Consider the following 16741-nt stretch of genomic DNA (forward strand, 5'->3'; position numbering starts at 1 on the left):
GTAATAATCAAATGTTTGTCTTGAACTGGTACTAGTTTATATATTTTTTTATTTTTTTATTAATGACTGCTTAAATTGAGATCTTCCTCTCGATGTAGATTAAACATTGGTTATCAGCCCACTTTCATATAAAGCCCCGACTTGGTCATCATGTACCTAGGCGGCTCATGGTTGTGGTCTTCATAAAGCGACACAATCCTCCCCATCTTATCCAGCTTCACGAAGCACTTGCACTTCAAGCTGGACAGCCTGGAGCAGTGATAGCGCTTGTTCTTTTCCTTGTAAGAGTATGTGTGGCCATGCAGCATGAGTAGGGTGGCTCCTCTTCTTGTGGCGATCATTTTGTAGGGAAGGTCTTGCGCATCACCTACAGCTCCACCTTCCGCACCACCAGTCAAAATGCCATCGCCAGTCGTTGAGCCATCGAATCCACTCATTTCCATATTAGAGTCATCTTCGCCGAAATTTGTTTCATCATTATTCGTTCCGTCATCATCATCATCCCACATACTTTCGTTAACAAATTCGGGTTCCATTTTGGCCACAGCGTTGTTTGTCACTAGTGGTGGCGCCGGCTGATCCTCCGCCGAATCTGTAATATATCATGATAATACATATTTATAAAACGATTAAAAATAATCATCAAAATAATGGGGTTAGCAACTGTCAAAGGTTTGCATAGATGGCGCCATCATAGCTTGCCCCTTTTTCTATGAGATTGGGCTTAAAGGGCTGGCATCCAGGGCATAAATTTCCATTTACACAAATCCAGAGCCCCTCCACACTCGTGCGCGAATCGCGGCGCGAAGCGAGTGAAGTGTCAAAACTGAAATTGAACTTTATGCACATGCGCGTAGGTCTATGTTGCTCTGTGGTCTGTGACCGATTAATCCGTCTTTGGCGTTGGACCTGCGGTGCCGATATATCCGTCATTGGCGTCATAAAGGTTAACTCTACTGTTATTTATGACTTCTAAATATAAAATCCAACTTTCCTGCCCGCTTTTATATACGCAAAAGTAGAATTCAAGCAGAATAAAAGCATTTAGGCATATTAGGCGCCATCTAGTTTCAAATTTAAAACCTTTTCAAGAGCTCAAAATGCTTTATATTTCGCGAATTAGCAAAGTAACATTTTTGTTATAATTTATTGATTATCGAAGAGAGGTAATTGGTTATCGCAAACCCTGAGACTGTTTAAGGAATCAGTGTACGATATTCCTGTTCTTGGGATGCCGTCCGACACTATGGCACCCAAATTTTGTCCACTCAAACTCTACTCAGTGGAACTTCCCAAAAGGGAGGACTGGTCAAACAGTCAAATTAAGTGGAAAGAAGGAAGCCTGAGGTGGTACACTGATGGCTCCAAATCCGGATCTGAAGTAGGCTGCGGAGTATATGGTGAAGCGCCCAGGAAAAGCATCAGCTTAAACCTAGGGCGTTTTTGCTCTATATTCCAGGCAGAGGTATACGCCATTATTGAATGTGCGTCAATAAATCTGCAAAGCAACTACGGCAACCATACTATCTATATCCATTCGGATAGCCAGGCGGCACTCTTAGCCCTAACCTCTGATGTCACCACATCGAGGCTGGTTGAGAACTGCAGGCAATTATTGAACAACCTTGGAGCCAGGAACAAGGTTGTTCTACGTTGGGTCCCGGGGCATGCGGGTATCGTTGGAAACGAAAAGGCCGACGAACTCGCGCGAGCAGGGGCTAAGGGGAAGAACTACAGTCCTGAGCCGTTTTGTGGGATTCCCAGAAGCCTAACGCGGCTCACCCTAAAGACCTACTGTCACTACAAAACCATTCAACTCTGGAGGGAAAAACCAGGGTTGAACCATTCCAAAGCGCTTATCTAGGCCTTCAGCAAAAAGGCGTCTTCGAGCGCCTTGGCGCTGCCTAGGAACCAACTGCGCAACTTGGTCAGGGTGCTTACCGGGCACTGCGGCCTAAATAAGCACATGCACACTATGGGGAAACGTGACATGGGGCGGTGCAGACTCTGTATGGAGGCAGAGGAGACGCCCCTACACATCCTCACAGAGTGCCCCTGCCTAATGCGCACTCGTGACTTGATCCTGGGTGGACATATATTGCGCCCGGAGGAGTTAAAGTCTCTCGAAACCAAAAAGATCCTGCAGCTGTTCGAAGTTGCAGGTTTGGATCGAGAGTTGTAGTAGGTGGCGATCACAATAGATCAGAGATGGTCGCAGTGATACATAGGCTCTGGAGCCTTACATAGCCCCTAGAAAAAGAAGAAGAAGAAGAAAGTAACATTTTTGTTATAATTTATATGGATTTCCGCAGGGTAACGCCTGCTTTTATGTTTTTTTGTATGAGAGTTTGTCAGTCTTCTTTTATTACTAGACACTGATATAATAGCACAGAATGAGTAATAGTATTATCATACAGAACGGCTACGCACCGCCCCGCCCCGCGACGGCAGATTGACGGCCGTTTGCCGGCCGCTCAGTACTATTTTTAAGCAACTTACTCACACTATGAGGCATGAAGCTTGTACAGACGTGCCGTTCACACATAGAAACGCAAGTGATTTTTGATGTATAGCGTGTTCGCCCTGTGATAATACATACAGTTTACTTTCTTACCTTTCTGTATTGATAGATAGTTTCTTAAACCGTTGTGAGCATGAGTCTTCTGGACACGCTTGTTCAGCTTCTCATCATGTATCCTTTCATGATTTTTCAATTGATACTGACGATTACAAGCAAAACCACATTTTTCACATTTGTAACGTTTGACAGCATGTCTCGCTTCATGGTTTGCTAAATTAATTTGCCTTAAAGTAGTATAATCGCATGTGCTACATTTGTAAGTTTCCTCACCAGTGTGAGTCGCTTGATGCAGTCGTAAACGCCATTTTCTGTCAGTAGCATAAATGCATTCCCCACACTTAAAAGGTTGGTCATTGATATGTAATACTTTATGATTTAATAGATCATCTTTTTTCGCACAATCAAAGTCACATTGGCTACATTTATAAAGAATTACATTGGTATGCATAGCTTTGTGGCGTAGTAAATGGTTTACGTGTGTACCGGCATAGTTACATTGGTCGCATTTGAAGAGTTTTTCACCAGTGTGTTTCCGTTTGTGTACTAGCCAACTAACTTCTTCTAAGAAAGAATCATTGCAATAGCTACATTTGTATGCCTTTTCCCTAGTATTTTTCCTTTCAAGCACTTGCAAATTCTTTTGAGGGTTGCCTGGTTTGATGGTGTGTACTATTTTATGTTTTAGCAAATCATCTTGTTGGGTACAGGCAAAACTACATTGGTTACACTTATAAAGTTTCACATCATGTAGTAAATTACTTTTGCTTGTACCAGCATAAATTCGTCCACATTTAAATATCTCCACAGTGCGATGCTGTTTTTGGACATTTAAAGTACTTTCGTTGCTAGATTTCTTATCGCAATGTTTCTTCGTATGTCTTATTAACCAGAGCAGATGGACAGTTTCATATTCACAGTGAGCACATTTAAAAATGTTCGTTTTTGCACTTGATTTCTTCTTTGGAGGGTGACCTGCAACAGAAAATGAGTGTTTACCAAGTACAGTTACATGAGCGAGTGTGAGTGCATGTGTTGTTAGAGGGTCTCTATTGTTTGACATAATTATTGAAAGTTATAATGTTATGATTGTCATATTATCATTAGTCATAATTTGGTTTTTCTCAGAAACGCGTAATTTTTCAGGGTTGCCATAAAACAAACCTAACCTAACTTATCTATAGGATGACCCGAGGAAAATCCTAAAAGTTAACGGTTTCAGAATTATGACTAATGATAATATGACAATCATTACATTATGACTTTCAATAATTATGTCAAACAAAGGGACCCCGTTGTGGGTTTCATGTGAGTCACCATAGCTGCTAAGAGGCACTCTAAGCCGTATTTAAATCAAGATCTACGTAAATTAGGAAGGACAAATATAGGCAAACTCCGACAGATTCACCCTATCCAAAGAAATGTTATTAGAAAGAATATAAGGTAATCTACAGACTGGAATTATTGTCGCATTTTTGAACTGTGATAGGGAGTTCTCATTTATCGAGTTCTCCGCCTTTTCGCCGAAAATTGTATTGCAGAATTTTACTTGGCAACCAACTTTTCGCCAAAGTTTCATTTGGCCGAATTTCATTTCCCAACTTTACATAATTAAACCTAACCTAACCCAACCTAGTACGTCGTTTTCATTTTGGGAAATGAAATGGTTGTGAGTTAATTATTTGGTAACAATTGGTTTGTCAAATGAAACTTTGGCGAAAAGTTGGTTGCCAAGTGAAATTCGGCAATACAATTTTCGGCGAAAAGGGAGTACAGCCATTTTCAACTTCCGATATGCATATTGTTATGTATGGTAGATTTGTAGGTAGCTCGGAAAGCTACAAGTACCAACATATTTGCTCAATAAACACCGGTGTTTAATTGCTCTAACTTATCACATATATTGATACAATATTGTAGAACACGAAATATATATAAAAAAAGTTATAATAGTTAATGGATATTTGGCTGTAAAAGAAGTAATTTAAGCAGATAATATAAAAAAAGATTAGTACATTTCTTTAATAAAGAAACTAATGGAACATTTGTTAGCACTAAAACAGACTTTTCCGGCAAGCGGAAACATGGTCGCCCTAAATCTACTTGGTGTCGTTCTGTGGAGCAAGAGCTGGGTGTATTGGGGATGGGGTGGGAGGAGGTTACCCAAGCTGCCCAAGACCAAAGTCAATGGAAAAATAAGATTCGAGCCCTACACCCCAGCAGGGGGTAACAAGAAAAGAAGAAGAAGAGAAGAGAAAACAGACTTTGAATGAGGTGAAATAATTAAATGTGAAACTATCAAGTTTCATTGTTTTTATTGTTTTTTTTTTTTTAACAGTTTGTTGGCGGTATTGCATGTCTCTATTTCGCATTTTCAACTAATTAAACAATATCTGGAAGAGATAGCTCTTTAGCAATAAGACCGCTAGTTATTTACCTCTATTTGTAATTTTTTTTAAGGTGGTTCGATTTTCATACAAAATTCAATCTGCTTTAATTAAGGCACTACACACTATTACTACACAAATATTTGCTTATTTATCTACTTTCGAATATTCGTTTGCGCTAAATTAATAGAAAAACTTTGTTCCATACAGAAATCATACATAAATCAACGTAATTTTTTCATCAATTTTACATATGTGTGTGTCACAAATGTCGTGTACAAATGCGTTGCGTGCGGCGTTGCCACTCTATGACGTTGGCGACGTTGCCTGGCCGACCTGGCAGGATTTGCAGTGCCGTCATGTTTAGTGCATTTTTATTTGACAGTGTTGACACTGACACATAGGGTCATGTTTATTGTGACATCAATTTGTTTGTATAAATTGAAAATGATAGCAACGTCTAAATCAAGTTACAAAAATCATCGGTGTTCTGGTCCGCGAAAATCTAGAAAAATTCAGACTCAATTGAAGCGGAATTCATGATGGTGAAGTTTCGTAAGGTAGGTACAGTTTCATTCCTTCATTGTACATTGTACTTTTCTCGTGCCGATCTTTTTAGAAAATAATTCTCACTTCTTCCGTAATGGTAGATATAAGCAGTGAACAATACCTATATAATGTAATTATTACTGTTTTGGTTGCCGAATAGTCAATGTGTCACTAACTCTAGGTTTTTTTAGGTATTGTGCAAAATGAAGAGGCATTCTTGGAAATAAAATGTTTTCCTTCATTAGCCAGAAAAAATCAGGACATCCTCACTGCAATAAAGTAAAATAAAACATTTCCTGGGGATGAAAATTATGGAATTTTGTCTATGAATGAAAAACACAATTATTACTAGGTAAGTAAATGATAACTTTATTAGAATCCATATTGTTGCATCATCTTTCTTCCTGACATTAGAGAATTTGTGCTATCATGATATTATTTTTCTTTCAGGTACAGGGACAACTACGGATAACAAATATGAAAAAATGTTATTTCATTTGTTGTGTGAATCCATCTACACCAACAAGACATCCACTGCTGGACATAGGCCTCCCCAGGGATCTCCACAACGACTGGTCTTGCAAGACCGGCCAAAATATCGAGAAATAAATAATATAAATAAACATGATAAATATCCCGTTTTCTATAATAGTTATAATTAGAAGGCCATGCAATGTTGTTACTCACTGTACCTACTTGAATCCAAAAAAATATATATAAAAAAAGTTTTAATTTTATTTTACAATTACTACTTTATTATTAGTACATTACGATACAAGTGCGAAAAGTAGGAAATTAGCAACGAGTGCCGATAAATTGAAACACGACCGAAGGAAGTGTTTTAATCGACACGAGTTGCGAATTACCTTTTCGCACGTGTATTGTACAACGTTTTACAGTACATAATTATGGCCCTTTACATTTTCGACATATGCACGTATTGTACTAATTACCGCACTAGGGCGGTAACGTATATGTAGCACCATATGTACTAAAAAGTATTTTACAGTACATATGGTGCAACTTTCTCGCCCTAGTGCGTAAAGAGCACTTTTCATGCATATGTCGAAAGTTTAAAGGGCCATATGTACTGTAAAACGTTGTACGATACACGTGCGAATAGGTAATTCGCAACTCGTGTCGATTTAAAACACTCTGCGGTCGTGTTTTAATCTGTCGCCACTCTTTTCGAATTTTCTCTTTTCCGCACTTGTATCGTAAATAACTATTTCAAACTGCAAGGGTACGATGATAGATCTCAATTCAATATAATTTTGCAACATTTGGCATTATTAGGTTATAAATTGTATGGAGATGAAATCTATCATCGTACCCTTCCAGTTTGAAAAATACTATAGAGGCTGGGCAGTAAGGGATTGCTTTACTTGTAGAACTATATTTAGCGCTTTAAAAAAAAACTGATACCTGACACTTACAAACCTGGACTTTATTGGGCTAGTGCTACTAAGAATCGTCAGTATTCTCCATCCTTTCTGAGTTGGAAGAACCCAAAAAGGTGAGATTTGTGAAAGTCAGGTTTTCAATATATGTGGCGTTTTCAACCAAACGGGTACCTACTTATTGTTGTCATATTTCCATAAAGCTTCAAAATGAAATCAACCTAATCGACAACCGACAATGTGGTACCTTTTAGTTCAAAACGTCACATATTTTTATAAAACGTTATAAACTAATTTATTAATAATACTGAATATCTGGGAGAAAAAGAAAACATAAGTAAAAACTCTAAAATGCTCGTTTTCCCAGAGATAAGACCTAGCTAGATCGAACCCCTTACAGCAAATTTCATCGAAATCGTTAGAGCCGTTTCCGATATCACTGAAATATATTTCGGTTATATCGGAATCGGACAAGAATTCGAAGACTAAAAGGTATAAGAAACATAACACAAAAAGGACAAAAAAAATACCCCTGACGTATCAGTCTCGAACCCGAATCCTCTTGCACGTATTTCCACGAACATACCGCAACGCCATTGCAGCATACTTACACTGCATGAAATTGTCTACTACAAGCATCACGGAAACACTGTTTGCATGTGTGAGTAATAGTAGGAAATAGCATGACAGAAACACTCTGTCGACTTTAAAAGTGTTTTTTGCACTAATGAAGTATTCAATGTTTATTATAATAGTTCAATATTTATGTAAAGAGTGCGCTAAACATACTTTTAAGTATACAGATACCAACACTATTCCACAAAAAAATAAAACCTGAAAATTTGCGAAAGTGACGCCATCTAGCGGGGTTTAAGCTTTGGGTAACCTAGTCGAACCACCTTAATATGTTGTATGAGGGGCCCACTGATTATCAGTCCGCCGGACGATATCAGCCTGTCAGTTAGAACAAAAAGATGACAGTTCCGAACAACTGACAGGCCGATGTCGTCCAGTGGACTGATAATCAGTGGGCCCCTCATACAACATATTAAGGTGGTTCGACTAGGTTACCCAAAGCTTAAACCCCGCTAGATGGCGTCACTTTCGCAAATTTTCAGGTTTTATTTTTTTGTGGAATAGTGTTGGTATCTGTATACTTAAAAGTATGTTTAGCGCACTCTTTACATAAATATTGAACTATTATAATAAACATTGAATACTTCATTAGTGCAAAAAACACTTTTAAAGTCGACAGAGTGTTTCTGTCATGCTATTTCCTACTATTACTCACACATGCAAACAGTGTTTCCGTGATGCTTGTAGTAGACAATTTCATGCAGTGTAAGTATGCTGCAATGGCGTTGCGGTATGTTCGTGGAAATACGTGCAAGAGGATTCGGGTTCGAGACTGATACGTCAGGGGTATTTTTTTTGTCCTTTTTGTGTTATGTTTCTTATACCTTTTAGTCTTCGAATTCTTGTCCGATTCCGATATAACCGAAATATATTTCAGTGATATCGGAAACGGCTCTAACGATTTCGATGAAATTTGCTGTAAGGGGTTCGATCTAGCTAGGTCTTATCTCTGGGAAAACGAGCATTTTAGAGTTTTTACTTATGTTTTCTTTTTCTCCCAGATATTCAGTATTATTAATAAATTAGTTTATAACGTTTTATAAAAATATGTGACGTTTTGAACTAAAAGGTACCACATTGTCGGTTGTCGATTAGGTTGATTTCATTTTGAAGCTTTATGGAAATATGACAACAATAAGTAGGTACCCGTTTGGTTGAAAACGCCACATATATTGAAAACCTGACTTTCACAAATCTCACCTTTTTGGGTTCTTCCAACTCAGAAAGGATGGAGAATACTGACGATTCTTAGTAGCACTAGCCCAATAAAGTCCAGGTTTGTAAGTGTCAGGTATCAGTTTTTTTTTAAAGCGCTAAATATAGTTCTACAAGTAAAGCAATCCCTTACTGCCCAGCCTCTATAGTATTTTTCAAACTGGAAGGGTACGATGATAGATTTCATCTCCATACAATTTATAACCTAATAATGCCAAATGTTGCAAAATTATATTGAATTGAGATCTATCATCGTACCCTTGCAGTTTGAAATAGTTATTTACGATACAAGTGCGGAAAAGAGAAAATTCGAAAAGAGTGGCGACAGATTAAAACACGACCGCAGAGTGTTTTAAATCGACACGAGTTGCGAATTACCTATTCGCACGTGTATCGTACAACGTTTTACAGTACATATGGCCCTTTAAACTTTCGACATATGCATGAAAAGTGCTCTTTACGCACTAGGGCGAGAAAGTTGCACCATATGTACTGTAAAATACTTTTTAGTACATATGGTGCTACATATACGTTACCGCCCTAGTGCGGTAATTAGTACAATACGTGCATATGTCGAAAATGTAAAGGGCCATAATTATGTACTGTAAAACGTTGTACAATACACGTGCGAAAAGGTAATTCGCAACTCGTGTCGATTAAAACACTTCCTTCGGTCGTGTTTCAATTTATCGGCACTCGTTGCTAATTTCCTACTTTTCGCACTTGTATCGTAATGTACTAATAATAAAGTAGTAATTGTAAAATAAAATTAAAACTTTTTTTATATATATTTTTTTGGATTCAAGTAGGTACAGTGAGTAACAACATTGCATGGCCTTCTAATTATAACTATTATAGAAAACGGGATATTTATCATGTTTATTTATATTATTTATTTCTCGATATTTTGGCCGGTCTTGCAAGACCAGTCGTTGTGGAGATCCCTGGGGAGGCCTATGTCCAGCAGTGGATGTCTTGTTGGTGTAGATGGATTCACACAACAAATGAAATAACATTTTTTCATATTTGTTATCCGTAGTTGTCCCTGTACCTGAAAGAAAAATAATATCATGATAGCACAAATTCTCTAATGTCAGGAAGAAAGATGATGCAACAATATGGATTCTAATAAAGTTATCATTTACTTACCTAGTAATAATTGTGTTTTTCATTCATAGACAAAATTCCATAATTTTCATCCCCAGGAAATGTTTTATTTTACTTTATTGCAGTGAGGATGTCCTGATTTTTTCTGGCTAATGAAGGAAAACATTTTATTTCCAAGAATGCCTCTTCATTTTGCACAATACCTAAAAAAACCTAGAGTTAGTGACACATTGACTATTCGGCAACCAAAACAGTAATAATTACATTATATAGGTATTGTTCACTGCTTATATCTACCATTACGGAAGAAGTGAGAATTATTTTCTAAAAAGATCGGCACGAGAAAAGTACAATGTACAATGAAGGAATGAAACTGTACCTACCTTACGAAACTTCACCATCATGAATTCCGCTTCAATTGAGTCTGAATTTTTCTAGATTTTCGCGGACCAGAACACCGATGATTTTTGTAACTTGATTTAGACGTTGCTATCATTTTCAATTTATACAAACAAATTGATGTCACAATAAACATGACCCTATGTGTCAGTGTCAACACTGTCAAATAAAAATGCACTAAACATGACGGCACTGCAAATCCTGCCAGGTCGGCCAGGCAACGTCGCCAACGTCATAGAGTGGCAACGCCGCACGCAACGCATTTGTACACGACATTTGTGACACACACATATGTAAAATTGATGAAAAAATTACGTTGATTTATGTATGATTTCTGTATGGAACAAAGTTTTTCTATTAATTTAGCGCAAACGAATATTCGAAAGTAGATAAATAAGCAAATATTTGTGTAGTAATAGTGTGTAGTGCCTTAATTAAAGCAGATTGAATTTTGTATGAAAATCGAACCACCTTAAAAAAAATTACAAATAGAGGTAAATAACTAGCGGTCTTATTGCTAAAGAGCTATCTCTTCCAGATATTGTTTAATTAGTTGAAAATGCGAAATAGAGACATGCAATACCGCCAACAAACTGTTAAAAAAAAAAAAACAATAAAAACAATGAAACTTGATAGTTTCACATTTAATTATTTCACCTCATTCAAAGTCTGTTTTCTCTTCTCTTCTTCTTCTTTTCTTGTTACCCCCTGCTGGGGTGTAGGGCTCGAATCTTATTTTTCCATTGACTTTGGTCTTGGGCAGCTTGGGTAACCTCCTCCCACCCCATCCCCAATACACCCAGCTCTTGCTCCACAGAACGACACCAAGTAGATTTAGGGCGACCATGTTTCCGCTTGCCGGAAAAGTCTGTTTTAGTGCTAACAAATGTTCCATTAGTTTCTTTATTAAAGAAATGTACTAATCTTTTTTTATATTATCTGCTTAAATTACTTCTTTTACAGCCAAATATCCATTAACTATTATAACTTTTTTTATATATATTTCGTGTTCTACAATATTGTATCAATATATGTGATAAGTTAGAGCAATTAAACACCGGTGTTTATTGAGCAAATATGTTGGTACTTGTAGCTTTCCGAGCTACCTACAAATCTACCATACATAACAATATGCATATCGGAAGTTGAAAATGGCTGTACTCCCTTTTCGCCGAAAATTGTATTGCCGAATTTCACTTGGCAACCAACTTTTCGCCAAAGTTTCATTTGACAAACCAATTGTTACCAAATAATTAACTCACAACCATTTCATTTCCCAAAATGAAAACGACGTACTAGGTTGGGTTAGGTTAGGTTTAATTATGTAAAGTTGGGAAATGAAATTCGGCCAAATGAAACTTTGGCGAAAAGTTGGTTGCCAAGTAAAATTCTGCAATACAATTTTCGCCCACTGATTATCAGTCCACTGGACGACATCGGCCTGTCAGTTGTTCGGAACTGTCATCTTTTTGTTCTAACTGACAGGCTGATATCGTCCGGCGGACTGATAATCAGTGGGCCCCTCATACAACATATTAAGGTGGTTCGACTAGGTTACCCAAAGCTTAAACCCCGCTAGATGGCGTCACTTTCGCAAATTTTCAGGTTTTATTTTTTTGTGGAATAGTGTTGGTATCTGTATACTTAAAAGTATGTTTAGCGCACTCTTTACATAAATATTGAACTATTATAATAAACATTGAATACTTCATTAGTGCAAAAAACACTTTTAAAGTCGACAGAGTGTTTCTGTCATGCTATTTCCTACTATTACTCACACATGCAAACAGTGTTTCCGTGATGCTTGTAGTAGACAATTTCATGCAGTGTAAGTATGCTGCAATGGCGTTGCGGTATGTTCGTGGAAATACGTGCAAGAGGATTCGGGTTCGAGACTGATACGTCAGGGGTATTTTTTTTGTCCTTTTTGTGTTATGTTTCTTATACCTTTTAGTCTTCGAATTCTTGTCCGATTCCGATATAACCGAAATATATTTCAGTGATATCGGAAACGGCTCTAACGATTTCGATGAAATTTGCTGTAAGGGGTTCGATCTAGCTAGGTCTTATCTCTGGGAAAACGAGCATTTTAGAGTTTTTACTTATGTTTTCTTTTTCTCCCAGATATTCAGTATTATTAATAAATTAGTTTATAACGTTTTATAAAAATATGTGACGTTTTGAACTAAAAGGTACCACATTGTCGGTTGTCGATTAGGTTGATTTCATTTTGAAGCTTTATGGAAATATGACAACAATAAGTAGGTACCCGTTTGGTTGAAAACGCCACATATATTGAAAACCTGACTTTCACAAATCTCACCTTTTTGGGTTCTTCCAACTCAGAAAGGATGGAGAATACTGACGATTCTTAGTAGCACTAGCCCAATAAAGTCCAGGTTTGTAAGTGTCAGGTATCAGTTTTTTTTTAAAGCGCTAAATATAGTTCTACAAGTAAAGCAATCCCTTACTGCCCAGCCTCTATAGTATTTTTCAAACTGGAAGGGTACGATGATAGATTTCATCTCCATACAATTTATAACCTAATAATGCCAAATGTTGCAAAATTATATTGAATTGAGATCTATCATCGTACCCTTGCAGTTTGAAATAGTTATTTACGATACAAGTGCGGAAAAGAGAAAATTCGAAAAGAGTGGCGACAGATTAAAACACGACCGCAGAGTGTTTTAAATCGACACGAGTTGCGAATTACCTATTCGCACGTGTATCGTACAACGTTTTACAGTACATATGGCCCTTTAAACTTTCGACATATGCATGAAAAGTGCTCTTTACGCACTAGGGCGAGAAAGTTGCACCATATGTACTGTAAAATACTTTTTAGTACATATGGTGCTACATATACGTTACCGCCCTAGTGCGGTAATTAGTACAATACGTGCATATGTCGAAAATGTAAAGGGCCATAATTATGTACTGTAAAACGTTGTACAATACACGTGCGAAAAGGTAATTCGCAACTCGTGTCGATTAAAACACTTCCTTCGGTCGTGTTTCAATTTATCGGCACTCGTTGCTAATTTCCTACTTTTCGCACTTGTATCGTAATGTACTAATAATAAAGTAGTAATTGTAAAATAAAATTAAAACTTTTTTTATATATATTTTTTTGGATTCAAGTAGGTACAGTGAGTAACAACATTGCATGGCCTTCTAATTATAACTATTATAGAAAACGGGATATTTATCATGTTTATTTATATTATTTATTTCTCGATATTTTGGCCGGTCTTGCAAGACCAGTCGTTGTGGAGATCCCTGGGGAGGCCTATGTCCAGCAGTGGATGTCTTGTTGGTGTAGATGGATTCACACAACAAATGAAATAACATTTTTTCATATTTGTTATCCGTAGTTGTCCCTGTACCTGAAAGAAAAATAATATCATGATAGCACAAATTCTCTAATGTCAGGAAGAAAGATGATGCAACAATATGGATTCTAATAAAGTTATCATTTACTTACCTAGTAATAATTGTGTTTTTCATTCATAGACAAAATTCCATAATTTTCATCCCCAGGAAATGTTTTATTTTACTTTATTGCAGTGAGGATGTCCTGATTTTTTCTGGCTAATGAAGGAAAACATTTTATTTCCAAGAATGCCTCTTCATTTTGCACAATACCTAAAAAAACCTAGAGTTAGTGACACATTGACTATTCGGCAACCAAAACAGTAATAATTACATTATATAGGTATTGTTCACTGCTTATATCTACCATTACGGAAGAAGTGAGAATTATTTTCTAAAAAGATCGGCACGAGAAAAGTACAATGTACAATGAAGGAATGAAACTGTACCTACCTTACGAAACTTCACCATCATGAATTCCGCTTCAATTGAGTCTGAATTTTTCTAGATTTTCGCGGACCAGAACACCGATGATTTTTGTAACTTGATTTAGACGTTGCTATCATTTTCAATTTATACAAACAAATTGATGTCACAATAAACATGACCCTATGTGTCAGTGTCAACACTGTCAAATAAAAATGCACTAAACATGACGGCACTGCAAATCCTGCCAGGTCGGCCAGGCAACGTCGCCAACGTCATAGAGTGGCAACGCCGCACGCAACGCATTTGTACACGACATTTGTGACACACACATATGTAAAATTGATGAAAAAATTACGTTGATTTATGTATGATTTCTGTATGGAACAAAGTTTTTCTATTAATTTAGCGCAAACGAATATTCGAAAGTAGATAAATGAGCAAATATTTGTGTAGTAATAGTGTGTAGTGCCTTAATTAAAGCAGATTGAATTTTGTATGAAAATCGAACCACCTTAAAAAAAATTACAAATAGAGGTAAATAACTAGCGGTCTTATTGCTAAAGAGCTATCTCTTCCAGATATTGTTTAATTAGTTGAAAATGCGAAATAGAGAAGAATAAAGAAGAAATTTATTGGGCTAGTGCTACTAAGAATCGTCAGTATTCTCCATCCTTTCTGAGTTGGAAGAACCCAAAAAGGTGAGATTTGTGAAAGTCAGGTTTTCAATATATGTGGCGTTTTCAACCAAACGGGTACCTACTTATTGTTGTCATATTTCCATAAAGCTTCAAAATGAAATCAACCTAATCGACAACCGACAATGTGGTACCTTTTAGTTCAAAACGTCACATATTTTTATAAAACGTTATAAACTAATTTATTAATAATACTGAATATCTGGGAGAAAAAGAAAACATAAGTAAAAACTCTAAAATGCTCGTTTTCCCAGAGATAAGACCTAGCTAGATCGAACCCCTTACAGCAAATTTCATCGAAATCGTTAGAGCCGTTTCCGATATCACTGAAATATATTTCGGTTATATCGGAATCGGACAAGAATTCGAAGACTAAAAGGTATAAGAAACATAACACAAAAAGGACAAAAAAAATACCCCTGACGTATCAGTCTCGAACCCGAATCCTCTTGCACGTATTTCCACGAACATACCGCAACGCCATTGCAGCATACTTACACTGCATGAAATTGTCTACTACAAGCATCACGGAAACACTGTTTGCATGTGTGAGTAATAGTAGGAAATAGCATGACAGAAACACTCTGTCGACTTTAAAAGTGTTTTTTGCACTAATGAAGTATTCAATGTTTATTATAATAGTTCAATATTTATGTAAAGAGTGCGCTAAACATACTTTTAAGTATACAGATACCAACACTATTCCACAAAAAAATAAAACCTGAAAATTTGCGAAAGTGACGCCATCTAGCGGGGTTTAAGCTTTGGGTAACCTAGTCGAACCACCTTAATATGTTGTATGAGGGGCCCACTGATTATCAGTCCGCCGGACGATATCAGCCTGTCAGTTAGAACAAAAAGATGACAGTTCCGAACAACTGACAGGCCGATGTCGTCCAGTGGACTGATAATCAGTGGGCCCCTTCAGTGTGACCAACCACACACTCACTGCAATAACAGGCTATGTCAGCCTCCTGTCGCTCAATCGTCACTCTCACTAGCCAGTACAATCTTGCTTTGGCCGAAACTGGACAGGGAAGATATATTTATTAAACATTTCTATTCAACAAATAGCAAGAACTATAACTGACCTTGGGTAGCAACGATGCTCCGCTCCACCGCTGGCTCGTGACCGCGCACAGGCTCAAGTATCAGCTCATTATTCTCAAGCCGACCGGCGTACAGTCCCGCCGCCGCCGCGCCATCCGTCTTTGAAGGCTCTTGTTTTACACACACACCATCCACAGACACCTCGATCTCTATAGATGCACTCTCGCACAAAGGGTTATTCACACATAACAGCTCAGTTTTTATAGACACGTCCTCGCAAGAGAGCTCGTCTTGTACACACTCATCCTCAGGGGGCTCGGCCTTCACAAAAACGGCGTCTGTGGCTTGCAAAGCTGACTCCATCGTCAATTATTAATCGTCCTAAATATCGTCACGCAAATAAGAGTAATATGTTTTAATTACAGTTTGGTTTAATGTTTATACATGGTTTGTACAGTATCAACATGATCCCTACCTATGCGTCTCTCAATGTCAATACATCACTGCAATCACTGCATTGCATTGCATTGACATTTGACTGATTTGACACTAGTGACAGTGTTTTTTTTTTTTGAAACACAATCACGACTGGTATATGTTAAGGCCTCTACAGACCTTCCAACTAAAGGCATGCGTTTTTAGATAATCTGTGGCACACCCACTATGTCAGTAGAAAAAGGCGGCAAGATTAAAAAATGTAGGCGTCAGGGGTTGACCTAGAAGCAGAGAAGCACAGACTGTGCAAGGGTTGTTTTTACGTTATAATTTTCTAGAAGTTTGACGTTTAAAATAGTAACGCACAGTCTGGGCTATCAAAATCGCTGCAGACTTATCTTGGTCTAACTCTAGAAAATGTCAGTTGCTGTAATCAATTTAACTCTGTTAGTTTGGACGCACGAAAGTTCACATTTTTGCCAGTCA

The 16741-nt window shown here is 37.4% G+C and overlaps 1 protein-coding gene across 1 annotated transcript; it reads right to left on the bottom strand.

Moving 5' to 3' along the window:
* Window positions 1–82: 82 nt before the first annotated feature.
* LOC134750963 (zinc finger protein 107-like) lies at window positions 83–16272 on the bottom strand. Its single transcript, XM_063686256.1, has 3 exons — window positions 15862–16272; window positions 2615–3553; window positions 83–592 (listed from the first exon to the last, which is right to left on the bottom strand). The coding sequence occupies exons 1-3, from the start codon at window positions 16181–16183 to the stop codon at window positions 114–116; spliced, it is 1740 nt and encodes a 579-aa protein (XP_063542326.1). The 5' UTR covers window positions 16184–16272; the 3' UTR covers window positions 83–113.
* Between the last annotated feature and the right edge of the window lie 469 nt (window positions 16273–16741).

This window comes from Cydia strobilella, chromosome 21 (genome assembly GCF_947568885.1).
Source record: "Cydia strobilella chromosome 21, ilCydStro3.1, whole genome shotgun sequence".
Classification (NCBI taxonomy): Eukaryota; Metazoa; Arthropoda; class Insecta; order Lepidoptera; family Tortricidae; genus Cydia; species Cydia strobilella.